General features: G+C 40.7%; 1 protein-coding gene across 4 annotated transcripts in view; it reads right to left on the bottom strand.

Moving 5' to 3' along the window:
• Window positions 1-14,557, bottom strand: part of LOC138763440 (regulator of G-protein signaling protein-like) — a 131,065-nt gene that overhangs the window by 6,161 nt on the left and 110,347 nt on the right. For 3 of the 4 annotated variants that reach the window (XM_069937579.1, XM_069937580.1, XM_069937578.1), the window contains 4 exons: window positions 10,108-10,288; window positions 8,449-8,587; window positions 6,172-6,296; window positions 2,577-2,707 (listed from right to left, as the gene is read on the bottom strand). In XM_069937579.1, the coding sequence (XP_069793680.1) occupies window positions 2,577-2,707; window positions 6,172-6,296; window positions 8,449-8,587; window positions 10,108-10,288 (576 nt within the window). The remainder of the gene's footprint in view (window positions 1-2,576; window positions 2,708-6,171; window positions 6,297-8,448; window positions 8,588-10,107; window positions 10,289-14,557) is intronic. The other variant, XR_011357566.1, reaches the window with a different exon arrangement.

Consider the following 14,557-nt stretch of genomic DNA (forward strand, 5'->3'; position numbering starts at 1 on the left):
TCCACCTGCTGATTTTTCTTTCTCATGGTAATCAATTCTAGAACAAGAGCATAAATGAAAGGTGAGAGGGGAGATATTTCTGAGTGACCCGAGCGGCAACAATTTCACTTGGGGTGGTCCATATCTGGAACGAGCTGCCACAGGAAATTATAGAAGCAGGTGCAGTTACAATGTTCAAATGAAATTTGGACAGATTTGTGGATAGGAAAGGTTTGAAAGGATATGGACCAAAAATAGGCAAATGGGGCTTGTTGAGAAAGTTGGTCAGTGTTGATACATTAGGCCCTGTCTGTGCAGTAAGATTCTGTCTTCCAGAAGTTCAACACTTTAGGTTTTTCTGACTATATCAGAAATGATCAGTTCTGGTGTAGTTAATCCATTTATTCCCCACTGACATTTCCTGGCCCGTCAGTAACAGCAGGTGACGTGCACTTTACTGACATCTTTCAGTTCTCTTTTTTTTAAATCATGATCTGCATTAGTCTAAGAATCAAATAGCTCTGTAAACAATAGAATCACATGAGCCCCTGGCCATAGACTCATGCAGCTCTGAGGAGGCCCTTTGGCCCATCCTGACAAATTTGGCATTCTGGGTTAGCATTTTGTCCATATCCTTACAGCCCATTCCTATCAATCTATCTTTTGAACTTTGTGACTCTATCTCCCTCTGGCAACTCATTCCAGGAACAGACCACTCTCTAAGTGAAAGGTTGCCCCTCGGTCCATTTAAATTTCTCCCCTCTCGAAATATTGCCCACCGTGGGAAAAAGGACAGTGCACCTTCATTTTATCCATGTCCTTCATGTTTTTATAAACTTCCAAAAAAGGTCACCCCTCAGTTTCCTACACTCAGAGGAAAACAGTCTATCCAACCTCATCATGGCAACATCCTGCTGAATCTTCTCTGCAATCCTTCCAACCTATTGATATTCTTTAGAGCTGGGTGACAGAACTGTACACTGCACTCCTAATGAGGTCTCACCAGTGCCTTATACACCTGAATCATGACATCCCAGATTTTGTACTCTGTACCCAGCCCAATGAAAGCAAGTGTGCCAAAAGCCTTCTTCACCACCTTCTCCAACTGGAACTACACACCTGTGCTCCATGGTTTCTTTGTTCTACAACACTTAAGTTCAAATTTATTATCATCTGACTATACACATGCAACTAGATGAATTGACATTTCTCCGGACCAAGGTGCACACACAATAAACAGCACATACTAAACGCATGTATACATTTAAAATAAATATTTTGGAATAATTTACTCAGTTACAGAATACTTTTGTCTGAAACCATGCCATTAATGGTGTAAGTTCTACCCTGGTTTGAGTTAGCAAAGTGTAGCATCTCACGTTGTCAGAGTTAAATTACATGTGCCCACCCAACTGATCTAGATTCTGTGGTAAACTTAGGTATACTTCCTCAATCACCAACTTTTGTGTCATCTGAAAACTTAAACATGATGATAACTACATTGCCATCCAAATTATTAATATAGATAATAAACAACAGTAGACCCAGCACCAACCCTAACAGTCATCCAATCAGAAAAGCAACCCTCCACTACCACCCTCTTCCTTCTCGCACTATACCCTCTGCTTCCTCCCTCTAAGCCAGTTTTTAATCCATTTGGCCAGCACAGCTCAGATCCCATGTGATCTCACCTTCCATTCTAACTTGCCATGTGGGATCTTGCCAAAGGCCTTGCAAAAACCAATATTCACCTCTGTGGCCTCATCAATCCTCTTTATCACCTCTTTAAAAATAATTATCGGATTCAAGAGACATGATCTCCCTGAACAAATCCATGCTGATCATCTCCAATAACTTCTTGCTGATCTGAATGGCTGTAGATCTTGTCCCTGAGAATTCAGTCCAGTAACCTTCCCACTGCTGGCCTGTAGTTCCCTAACTTGTCCTTGCTGTCCCTTTTAAATGCAAACTCAATCTTCAATTTCTGAGGAAACATTGTCCCAACAAAAAGCTTCAACTCAGGTTCAAAGCTCCCACGTCTTTGCTATCAACTACTAACAGTATTTGCAGCACTGGAACTCGAGAACTCCTTTTACACCGTCCCTTCCAAAATTCCTAGGCTGGGTATAGCATATATAATTACAGGGAAAATTGGCAACCACCTGTCCTGTTAACCATTCCCAAGGAAGAATTAAGCTTTAAAGTGAATGACTCCCTCCCTGTGACAACAGGCAACTATTTCAAGATGATATCCCTTGGTGTGGATGGGAAAGGTATGGAGGGATATGAGCCAAATGCAGGTAAAATGGTACTAGCTTGGCATGGACAAGTTGGGTCAAAGGGCCTGTTTCTGTGCTGGAGAACCCTAACTCTGAAACTTAGAAACATCATTTTGTTTAAGTAACCTTGATCTTTTCCCAGTTAACAGGAAAGTCTATAGATGCTGGAGTGAGAGCAATGCACAAATACCTTGATGAAGGGCCCAGGCCCGAAACTTTGGTTACCCTTTGTTTCCTGTGGAAGCTACAGGAAACTTCTCCAGTGCTTTTATTAATTGCACTTGATCCTTTCCCATTTGTACTATGCCTTTTCCTTACCTCCTTCAAACACAGGGATCATCTTATAATGAAATTCAGGAGATGGCTTCAAGTAATTTGGTGGAATGTACTCCCTTCTCCATTGACGTGTGGGTTGGCCCAATATTTTTAGGGCATTCATTAAACAGAATCTGTGGGAAAGGTATGGAAAGAGAGGGACATCATTGTGACAGGGCCTGATAGTTTTAAAAATGTCATTCCCATTCTCATTTATAATAAAATCAGAAAATGCTGGAATCGCTCAGCACCATCTTTGGCTCATCGACTGTTTTTGTTGCTATCTGACCTGCTGAGTATTTCCAGCATTTCGTGTCTTACTTTCAGTGGTTCACCACTCTGTGGGAGGGGCAGTACAGATCTATGTTCCCTTGGACAGGAGGGATAGTGGGGCATGTTCCAGAGGTAATCAGAATCACTGCATTACTCAGCAAGATGTTTCAATGATGTCCAAGAAAATACTTGCCACAACATCCCAGCAACCCACCAACCTGCCCCATCAGCTACCTCCCATCTGCAGATCCCACATTGGCCTCATCAGCCTCAGAACTGGAGAAGACCAAAGTCACCCTCACTCATAAGGGACTACCTAAGGAGAAGCAATAGTTCACAAAGATGCATCTCATACTACTGCGATTACTTGAGACAGTTGGTGAGGCTTCTGGTGTTGCATGCATCTGTTCCTTGACTAAAACCTTGCAGTGACAAGCAGATCAAGAGCGACATGAAGCTCAGGATTGGCAGAGGACTGAACAATAGTAGCAGAACACCCTGCTTTGTCGATACATTCATTTCAGTGAGTTGAATATCATTACCAAGGAAAATAAGCAAAATTAATGAAAACTATACTTGTCAGAATATAAGAGTTAGGAGTAGGCCATCCGGCCCATCAAGCCTGCAACACCATTCAATGAGATCATGGCTGATCTGATGATAGACTCATCTCCACCTACCTGCCTTTTCCCCATATCCCTTAATTTTCTTACTATGTAAAAATCTATCGAACCTTGTCTTAAGTATATTTACTGAGGTAGCCTCTACTGCTTCAATGGGCAGCGAAGTCCTCTTGGAAAAGCAGTTCCTCCTCATCCCTGTCCTAAATCTACTACCCTAAATTTTGAGCCTTTGTCCCCCAATTCTTGTCTCCCCTACCAATCTCTATCTTAATTTCATGTATTTCTATAAGATCCGCTCATCTTCTAGTACAGTTCCAGATGACTCAATATCTCCTCACAAGCCAACCCCTTCACCCTTGGAATAAACTTGGTGAACCGCCTCTGCATCACCTCCAAAACCAGTACATCCTTCCTCAAATAATGAAACCAGAAAGGCACGCAGTAATCCAGATGTGGTCTTACCAGCACCCTGTAATTATATTCCTGGTCTTTCATTAAAAGCAAGACCTTCTTTGATGTCTGAGAACTTAAGCAGGAGCTCTGCACATACTGCAAAGCTGCATATGCTCCTTCTGCTATTACTGCATTCCCAGTTTGAAACAATACTCCACGAGGGCACATTGAGTCCAATCACTCCTTGGTAGTCTGGCGAATGGACACATTCATAACAATGTAGTCACCTGCAAAGTTGTGCAGAATTTTGGAAATTTGCAGTGCAGGATGCCATTCACCCCATCCAGCTTCTGCCAACCAATGGTGAAAAAGAATAATACCATCTACTACCTATCTCTTGCTCTGTAGATTTTTAGATCACAACTTTTCAAGAAAATATTTCAAGGTTCAATTTTCATCTGGGGAAGGTTTCCCCCTCCACCATTCCTTCAGGCAGAATTACAGATACTATCTGACCACATAGCAAGTGAAATAGTATGTTCTCATCTCTCCTCAATCCTACCAATTAAACCCGTGCCCTCAGTTATTAACCTCTCTGCCAAGAAAAATAGAACCGACTGTTTATCTTTTCTTGGCCTCTCTCAGTTTTATACCTCATTCTCCCCTCAATCAAAAGGAAATCCTAACCTAGACATTTTCACATCATGTTGGAGTTATGGTACAGAGTTCCTTGAAGGTGGATTCCCACGAAGACAGGGTGGTTAAGAAGGCATATGGTATGCTGGCCTTCATAAATCATAGTTTAGAGTATAGGAGCTGGGAAGTGATGCTGTGGCTGTTTAAGGCATTGGTGAGGCCAGGTTTGGAGTACTGTGCTCAGATCTGGTCTCCAAATTCTTGAAAGGATATAGATAAGGTGGAGAGGATGCAGAACAAGCCTTACAGCCCACAATCTTGTGCTGACCTATATAAAGTGCTCGACATCGATATAACCTTCCCTCCCTCATAGCCCATAATCCCTCCATTTTTATGTCTTTTTAATGTCCCTATTGCACCAGTTTCCTCCACCACCCCTGGCATTGCATTCCAATATGGGCATATTGATGTGGAGCACTTTATATAGGTCGGCGCAACATTGTGGGCTGTAGGGCTTGTACTACACTGTACTGTTCTATGTTCATAATAGTTCTCTAGCAATGCCATCCTTGTATCCTCTGCAACTGCTCCAGTCCTATCTCATTCTTCCAGCATTGAGGTGCATTGACTAGAAATGTATAAAGCAGAGGAAAAAATGTAGCCTGAGAAACCAAGGTGATCTGCAGCAGAAGGTATGAAACACAATGACTTTGAGCTGGCAGCCCAGCAAAACTCCACCATATAACCATATAACAGTTGACAGCACGGAAACAGGCCACATCAGCCCTTCGAGTCTGCGCCGGTTCACTTGAACAATTCCACTAGTTCCCCTCTCCCACTCCGCCCATAACCCTCCAACCCCCTCATATCCATGTACACATCCAACCTTCTCTTAAATGACAGAAAGGACCCTGCCGCAACTATCTCCTCTGGAAGATCATTTAATTCTGCCACCACTGAGTGAAGAAGCATCCTCTAAAATTTCTTTTAAAGTTTTGCCCCCTTACCCTTAACTTATGCCCTCTTGTTCCAACCTCCCCTGCCCTCAGGGGAAAGAGTCTACTCACGTCTAGTCTATCTATTCCCTTCATAATTCTAAATACCTCTATCAAATACTCTCTCAGCCGTCTATGTTCCAATGAATAAAGTCCCAGTCTCCTTAATTTTTCTCTGTACTCTTAGACGCTGTAAGACAAACAACATCCTTGTAAATCTTCTCTCTACCCTCTCCACCTTATCTATATCCTTTCAAGAATTTGGAGACCAGAACTGAGCACAGTATTCCAAACCTGTCCTCACCAATGCCTTACTTCCCAGCTCCTATGCACTATGATTTATGAAGGCCAGCATACCATATGTCTTCTTAACCACCCTGTCTACATGGGAATCCACCTTCAAGGAACACTGTACCATAACTCTGCATACCTCAATGCCCACCCCTGAACTGCATATGTCCTATTTTGATTATTTTTTTCCGAAATGCAGCACCTTGCACTTGTCTACATTACTGAGACCAGGCTGCCAAACTGTCCCTTTTCATTTGGGCCCAAGACACCCACTTGACTCCACTACTGCACCTCTGTGGTTCCAGACAGGCACCAAAGATCCTGGGACATCAAAATCCTCAGTCTGACCAGGCAGGGTGACAATGCTCTCTGTAATCTGGGGCTGACCTTTTCCAGAAGTGCAGGAGAGGAACGATCACAGCCATCCGTGCACTGTGAAATAAGTTAGGTTGTAGTGTTCCGTACCGTGCCCCCATAATGATCTGGTCTCTCTCGTGCTCCAAAATATTCACCTGTCCAAAGAGAAAGATGAGAATGAGTAACGACAGAGATTTTGATTTGTGGGATTTAGTACTTCAGGGAAGTCACTCTCCAGCCCAACACTGATCTGTCAGATTGCTCAAGTGTATCACTTGAACACTGCCAGGCAGCAGCACTAACTGCTCCACCACCTTGCTGCCAACGCCATAAAATATATAAAAGGAATGCAGGCATTTTATCCAGGATCCCAGCCCAAATAGTTACTCCTCAACAAAGGCCATCAAGTAATCCGACCATTTATATTATTGCAGTCCATGGTATCCATCGATAAGAGTCAGAGTCCACACAGCACTGAACAGGCCCTTAAACTCAACTCATCCATGGTGACCAATTTGGCATTCTGGGCTAGTTCCATTTGCCTGCATTTGATCCACATCCTTCTCAGCCCTTTCTCTCCTTTTAGGAAGCACTACAGTTTCTCTGTGCAAGATGGTGATGCATTTGCTAAACTGGAACTGTGATCACACGTCCAGAAGTACATTGGGAAGCACCTTGGAATGTCTGAAAGGATGTTATGGAAAGGTACGACATTCATTTTAGTGAGATCCTGGGAACAGACTGAGAACTATTCCCATTGTAATCTGTATTTTAGCACAAAAAAAAATAGGAGAGCAGTGTATTACTTACCAGGCGAAAAATTGGGAAATGATGATGTATGAAGGGATCTGGGTGTCCTTGTACACCAGTCGCAAACTTAACTTGCAGGTGAGGAAAGCAGTTAAGAAGGTACATGCTATGGCAACCATTATTGCATGAGGTTTTGAGTATAGGAGCAAGTATGTTCCCCATTTATTATAAAGGGCCTTGGTGAGACTACACTTGGAATTGGGTGTAATTTTTTGCCCCCTGACCAAATGATGAAGACACTTGCCATAGTGAGAAAGCAGTAAAAGATTCTGGGATTGGTGGGACTGTTGAACAAGGAGATTGGGTTTGCTGGTCATGTAATTACTAGAGTTTAGAAGAATGAAAGATGATCTCTGAAAATTCTGGTTGAGGTTGACTGATTAGAATCAGAAAGGAAGTTGTAAAGAGCCAGGAATTACTGTCTCAGAATACAGGATAAGACTATAAGACCATAAGATATAGTAGCACAGAAGTAGCCATCGAACCTGTTCTGCCATTCATTATGAGCTGATCATTTCTCCCACTCAACCCACTTCTCTGCCTTCTCCCCATAATCTTTGATACCCTGGCTATTCAGATACCTATCAATGCCTTAAATACACCCAATGTCCTGGCCTCCAGAGCCATCCGTCGTAGCAAATTACAGAGGTTCACCACTCTCTGGCTAAAGAAATTTCTCTGCATCTCTATTTTAAGTGGACACCCTTCAATCCTGAAGTTGTGCCCTCTTGTCCTAGTCTCCCTTAATATGGGAAACAACTTTGCCCCATCTACTCTGTCCAGGCCTTTCAACATTTGAAATGCTTCTAAAGAAGCCTCCCTCTTTCTTATGAAATCCAAGGAGTACAGTCCAAAACCCGTAAAATGTTCCTCATATGCTAATCCCTTAATACCAGGAATCATTCTTATGAATCTTTTCTGAACCCTCATTTGGGGCTAAAAATGAGGAGAAATTTATTCATACAGGATGGTGAACTTGCAGAAGTCTCAGTCACATAGGCTGAAGAGGCAAGGTTGTTGATTGTATTTAAGAAAGGACGTTGATTTTAGTTTAGATAGGCATTACCCTGATGGATACTCTCGAAGGAGCTCAGGTTCATGATGAGGAATATACCACAATTGCAATTGATAAATCTGTAGTTTAATTCAGACCACCTTGGGAAGTCAACTTCGATTATGTCAAATACCTGCAATCAAATTTCTGACTTCTCAGGTTGTGCACATGCCAAAGATTTAATCGCTCTTGAGGCAGCGCAGTCTTTCTCCTTGGGAACTAAAGATAAAGCAGCATAACTCATCCTGCCAAAGACACCAACCTATTAAAATCTTCCTGTAGCTTGGATCATTCCTCAGGTATCTAAAGGTGGGTGACACTAAGAAAATGTATCCAAACAGGGAATGATTCCATGACAGTCTGGTTTCCTTGAGCTGCACAATCTAAAGTGTACCCTGATTGGGAGTCTATTGAAGAAGAACAGGACAGAAAGCATTGCTTACCCGAAGACGTGGAGGGTTGTCTGCCTGCAGGAACAACTTGATGATCATCTCTACTTTGGCCCGAAGCAATCCCTCATAGACGTCATCATGCATTCCAAAACGGGCCATGATGATTGCGGCCTCTGATCGCCTTACGTAACTGGAATGGCACAGCAATTATCACCAGGCTCAGCCGGCAACAGAACACCATAATCATCCTCAATTCCTCTGGTCCCAGTCTATTGAAAGCTTCCTGGATCTTTTCTCAGGTGTTTGGAGGTGAGTGACACCAAGAGAAGTTAGAGATCCTTCTGTATTGAACAATGTTTGATTTACCAGCCCTTGGAGTGGTTAGAGTCACTGTTTATTGGGGGGGGAGGGTTAATATTTATTTTACAACACTTCTTAAATTGGACAGAATTTGCACTTTTTTGATGATTTTTCTTGGGTAGCTATCTTGATGTGTTGTATCTCATATGAAGGATTTTGCCCAACTATACACAGTTTGTTCCCATCCCAATCGGAACCTACCTCCAAATGCTGATGTTCCTTCAGGGTTAGGTAGAGAGAGCTATGCTCCCTGTCTGGGACTGAGTAATGGGTCACTCCACAGGAAACTTTACTCTGTATCTAATTTATTCTCTTCCTGACCTGGAGATATTTGATGGCACAGTGTGGAGGAAATTTTACTCTGTCCAATCTTTGGGAGTGATTGATGGGAGAACATAGGAGAGTTTTGCAATACATCACAATTCACTTACTGGGGGACAACCTGATGTAGTCACTCAATACAGAACTCATATGGGCACTCATACACTCCCTACAACCATACAAACAAACACACACTCTCACTGTAATTCATATTCTGTTATTGACACAATTTCACTGTAATTCACACTTTGTCGTTACAACCACTGATGCACGCATTCTCGCTACGAATCACTCACACACACACCCTCATATAACTACTCACACCAATGCACTCCCTCACTCTAATTCACACTCTGTCACTTCATCCACTCACACACCTACACAACCACCACTCATGCACGTTCTCACTATGAAGCATTCGCTATAACCATTCACACACTCATTACAACCATTTACATGCATGTTCCACACATTCTCTCTAACTGCAACCACATCTACACTTTCTCACCACAGCCCCTAAGAACTCATGCTCTCACTCTATCTACGACCACCATTCATAGGCACATGATCACTATAATCACACATTACAATCATACACTCGCGCACTCAATATAACCACACGCCCACATAAACCCGCTACAACCTCCCACATAAGTGCACATTCACTACACTCACACACACACTACAATCACATTAATTCTTGCTACAACCTTGCATAGGCATGCACCAACAGTTCACATATGTACTCACCACAACCCTGCTCACATGAACATAAAGCCACACACACACACACACATACCACTGCCACATGGATGTACATTACATCACTCAGTCACATACACACTCACTATAACCATTCACACATTCCCACACACTGGCTCAGTAAACACTTGAACCAGCACACACACATGTGCAATGATCCATTACATACCATGCGATCCTTGGCCCACATCTCACATTTCCAGCTATCTCATACCCACTGATATTGTTCGCTCGGCAGACTGGGGAGCCAGTCTCATCCTGACTTACTGCTGGATTTCCATACAGATGTGTAGGTCATTCACTAAGTAGTTGACAATGATTTGCTGGTTACACACAACTCGCTTCTTTATGTGGGTCACCTCATAATCCTCTCCATAATCGAGCCCGCGGAACACGGACAAGTTGAACAGGGAGGGTACATTTGACATAATGCGGGATATGGTCATATCTGAAAATAACAGAGAAAATCTTAATTGATGGCAAATCATTCAGGGAGAGACAGTCCCTCTGCAGGGATCCCATGCTGTTACAGCTTGAGAACCCAGCTTTTAACCTGACAGTCCAAATGTTATTTAACCATAACATGGTAACTTCTACTTTGAAAAAGAACCACTTGATAACTTCAATCTCAAAAGAACAACTTTATCTGGAACAGTGAAACTATATAGGCATACAGAGGTTTGTCTTCTTCCTCTGTTGTTTCTCCTCTGGCACACAGCATGGCCTCCAAGCTATATTTAAGGCACACAGAAAGTAAAGAAGACAGACAGGAAGTAAAACCCCTCCCAGCCTCATTTTAAAAACAGCTGACATTACAACATAGAGTCAAAAATCTTTTCCCTTTGCATGAAAGATATTCAATGATCCTGCTTCCACTGAGGGAAAAATTTCAGAGACTCATGACTTTTGAAAAGAAGTTAATGTCATGTTTCAAAAAAATTGTATACTTCTGAAGTATTGAGGATGAGACAAAAATCGATAATTTTAAAATCTGATTTGGATTTAACTTTTTTGAGTGATAAGGTTATTAGGGATTTGGATGCTTCTTTTACTGCTAAAGAAGTAATAAATGCACTTCAATCTAAGCCTAGTGGGAAGTCCCCAGGGGATGATGGTTTTACTTCTGAATTATATAAAGAATTTCAGGATTTATTAATCCCTTTATTGATGGATGTATTGAAGCAGGCGACAGAGATTTATTATTTTCCAGATTCTTTTTCTGAAGCAATTATTACAGTTATTCCTAAAAAAGATAGGGTTCCATTGAAAGCATGGTCTTATAGACCTATTTCTCTATTAGATGTTGATTACAAAATTGTGGCGAAGGTTCTGGCTAATGGGTTAGCTAAATTTTTACCAGAATTAATTCATTTGGATCAGGCAGGTTTTATTAAAAATCGGTATTTGGCAGATAATATTATGAAGTTGATTTCTTTAATTAATGTTTCTCGGGAAGAATCTAACTTACCAATGGTTATTTTGTTGGATGTAGAAAAGGCCTTTGATAGAGTAGAGTGGAATTTTTTATTTAAAGTTTTGAAGAAATTTAAATTTGGCCCCTTTTTTAATGGTTGGATTAAGGCTTTATATAGAAGTCCTACTGCTAGAGTTGTGACAAGTGGACAGTTATCTTCACCTTTTATGTTGACCAGATTGACTAGGCAAGGCTGCCCTTTGTTACCAGCTCTATTTGCATTAGTTATTGAACTTTTGGCTCAGGTGATTAGAAAAGATAGTAATATTAAAGATATTAAGGTGAAATCTGATTAATTTAAAATCAAATTGTTTGCAGATGATGTTTTGATATATTTAACAGAACTTCAGAATTCTTTGAGGAACTTGCATGATAGATTGGTGAGGTATCAGGTTATAAAATTAATTGGGAGAAGAGTGAGATTATGTCTTGAGCTGAAATGGACTATTCTTCGTGTAGACATATTGTGAAATTTAAATGGTCAGATCAGATTAAGTATTTAGATGTTAAGGTAGATTGTAATTATAGTCATTTATATGAAATGAATTATTTGCCTTTATTGTCTAAAATTAAATATGATTTGAATCAGTGGAAAGATTTACTGATTACATTAAAAGGATGAGTTAATTGTATTAAAATGAATATTTTTACAAATTTAATATTTTTTTCAGTCTATTATAAGATTCCTCAAATTTTTTTAATTAGGAGGCTTGCAATTTCCTAATTTTCAAATTATTATGAATTTAACACAATTGAAATTTATTAATAGGATGCTTGAAATAGATAAACCTTTGATATGGGCTAATATTGAATTATCTCAGATTGGCGAGAAGATGTATCTGTTTATTATAGATGGAATCCTAAATTATTGAGTAATTATAATTTACCTGTTTTGAAACACTTAATGGATTTATGGTATAAAAAAATGAAGTCATAAGTACTCAAGGTAAATTTTCAGGTAAAACTCCTTTGTATCAAAATAAGCTTTTCCCCTTTACACTTTTGAATTTATGGGATCAAAAGTGTATTAAATTGGTGCAAGATTGTTATGAAGTAGAATATTTTATTTATTTTCAAAGAATGAAAGAGAAATACGATATATCTTCAAATATTCTTTCTTCTTATTATAAAATTAAAACCTTATTGTTGGATAATTTTGGACATACTCTACAGTTACCTCGACGATCTAAGTTTGAAATTTTACTTACTGAAGATAGCAAGAAAGGATTTATATCTGAGATGTATGCTTTATTACAGAATAAAATGCTTAAGCCGGATATTCATAAATCTAGATTGAAATGGGAGAAAGATCTTGGTATATCTATTTCTCAGGACGATTGGATGAATTTATGTAGGGATAGTATGACTAAAATTGTAAATGTAAGATATCGATTGGTTCATTATCATTTTATTCATCAATTATATTTAACTCCAGAAAAATTAAGGAAATATAATGTCATAAGGAGGTAGGTTCTTTTCTACATTCTACTTAGTCATATGAGACAGTGAAACCCTTTTGGAATAAACTTAAGGAATTTCTAGAAGTTATTTTGAAAGTGAAATTTTTATTAGATCCTGTGGTGTTTTTGTTGGATGTTTTTAAGAGGATTAGATTAGTTTAGAACGTCGAGGTACTCGAGATGGCAGAGGTCGACAGCATCGAGTCCACGCTGCTGAAGATCCAGCTGCGCTGGATGGGTCACGTCTCCAGAATGGAGGACCATCGCCTTCCCAAGATCGTATTATATGGCGAGCTCTCCACTGGCCACCGTGACAGAGGTGCACCAAAGAAAAGGTACAAGGACTGCCTAAAGAAATCTCTTGGTGCCTGCCACATTGACCACCGCCAGTGGGCTGATAACGCCTCAAACCGTGCATCTTGGCGCCTCACAGTTTGGCGGGCAGCAGCCTCCTTTGAAGAAGACCGCAGAGCCCACCTCACTGACAAAAGGCAAAGGAGGAAAAACCCAACACCCAACCCCAACCAACCAATTTTCCCTTGCAACCGCTGCAATCGTGTCTGCCTGTCCCGCATCGGACTGGTCAGCCACAAACGAGCCTGCAGCTGACGTGGACTTTTTTACCCCCTCCATAAATCTTCGTCCGCGAAGCCAAGCCAAAGAGTTTAGAATTGAAATTAAATAGATTTCCAATCACTTTTTTGAGTTTGGCTTTAGCTGTGGCTAGAAAATATTTGGCAATTACTTGGAAAAATTAGACTGATTTGAGTATTCAGAGATGGCATACAGAGATGAGATCTTGTATTCCATTGGAAAAGATAACATATAATTTATGCAATAATTATTCTTTTTTTTTAACTTGGAGCCCGTATTTAGATTATATGGGGTTGAATTATTAAATCCCTTTCCCGCACTTTAGTGGTGTTGCTCCAAACCATGGCAATTAATTGACGAATTTTGATGTTATGTGATCGCTGTCTTCCTTTCTTTTTTCTTTTTGGGGGTAGATTAGAGGGGGCTGGGATGGATTTGGTGGATTAGGGAAGGGGGATGGGGGGGGTTGTAGGGGATTTGTTTTTTTAAATCATGTATGTATTTTGTGCCTTTTTTAAGTTTTATTCATTAATTGTATGTTTAACATACGCATCATGATTTAATAAATAAAATGTTCAAAAAATAGTTTTGGGTATGAACCTTTTATCAGTAAGGTTTAAGGCTGTCTTTAATTATTTGTTGTTCCTCGAGATTAACTTGAGACTCACCCTGACAATGAATGAAGCCAAGGACAAAAGTCACCTTTGCTAAAATGATTAGCTTCAGGGAGCTCAGATTTTGACACAGAGTATAGGTGTTCAACGAAGTAATCACCAAATCTGTGTTTGGTCTCACCAATGTAGGGGAGGCCACACTGAACGCAATAGATAAGGTTGGACGACACGTATGTAAACCTCTGCCTCACTTGGAAAGTCTGTTTATGGTCCTGGATGGAAATGAGCAGAGAGAAGTAGGGCCAAAGGGTCCAGACCCACAACGTTGACTGACCATTTCTTCCATGGTTGCTGTCTGACCTGCTGAGTTTCTTCAGCAATTCTTTGTCTGCTCCGGGAAGCAGAGTCTGAGCATGTAACAAGAGAACAATGTGGACGTTGGGTCAAAGGTTCATTTCTGTACAACTTTAATTTAGAGATACAGCACAGCAATAGGCCCTTATAGCGCACACGCCCATGCTGCCCAAATACACCCGCGTGACCAATTAACCTTCTAACTCCATACGTCTTTGGAA

Source organism: Narcine bancroftii, chromosome 5 (assembly GCF_036971445.1).
Source record: "Narcine bancroftii isolate sNarBan1 chromosome 5, sNarBan1.hap1, whole genome shotgun sequence".
Classification (NCBI taxonomy): Eukaryota; Metazoa; Chordata; class Chondrichthyes; order Torpediniformes; family Narcinidae; genus Narcine; species Narcine bancroftii.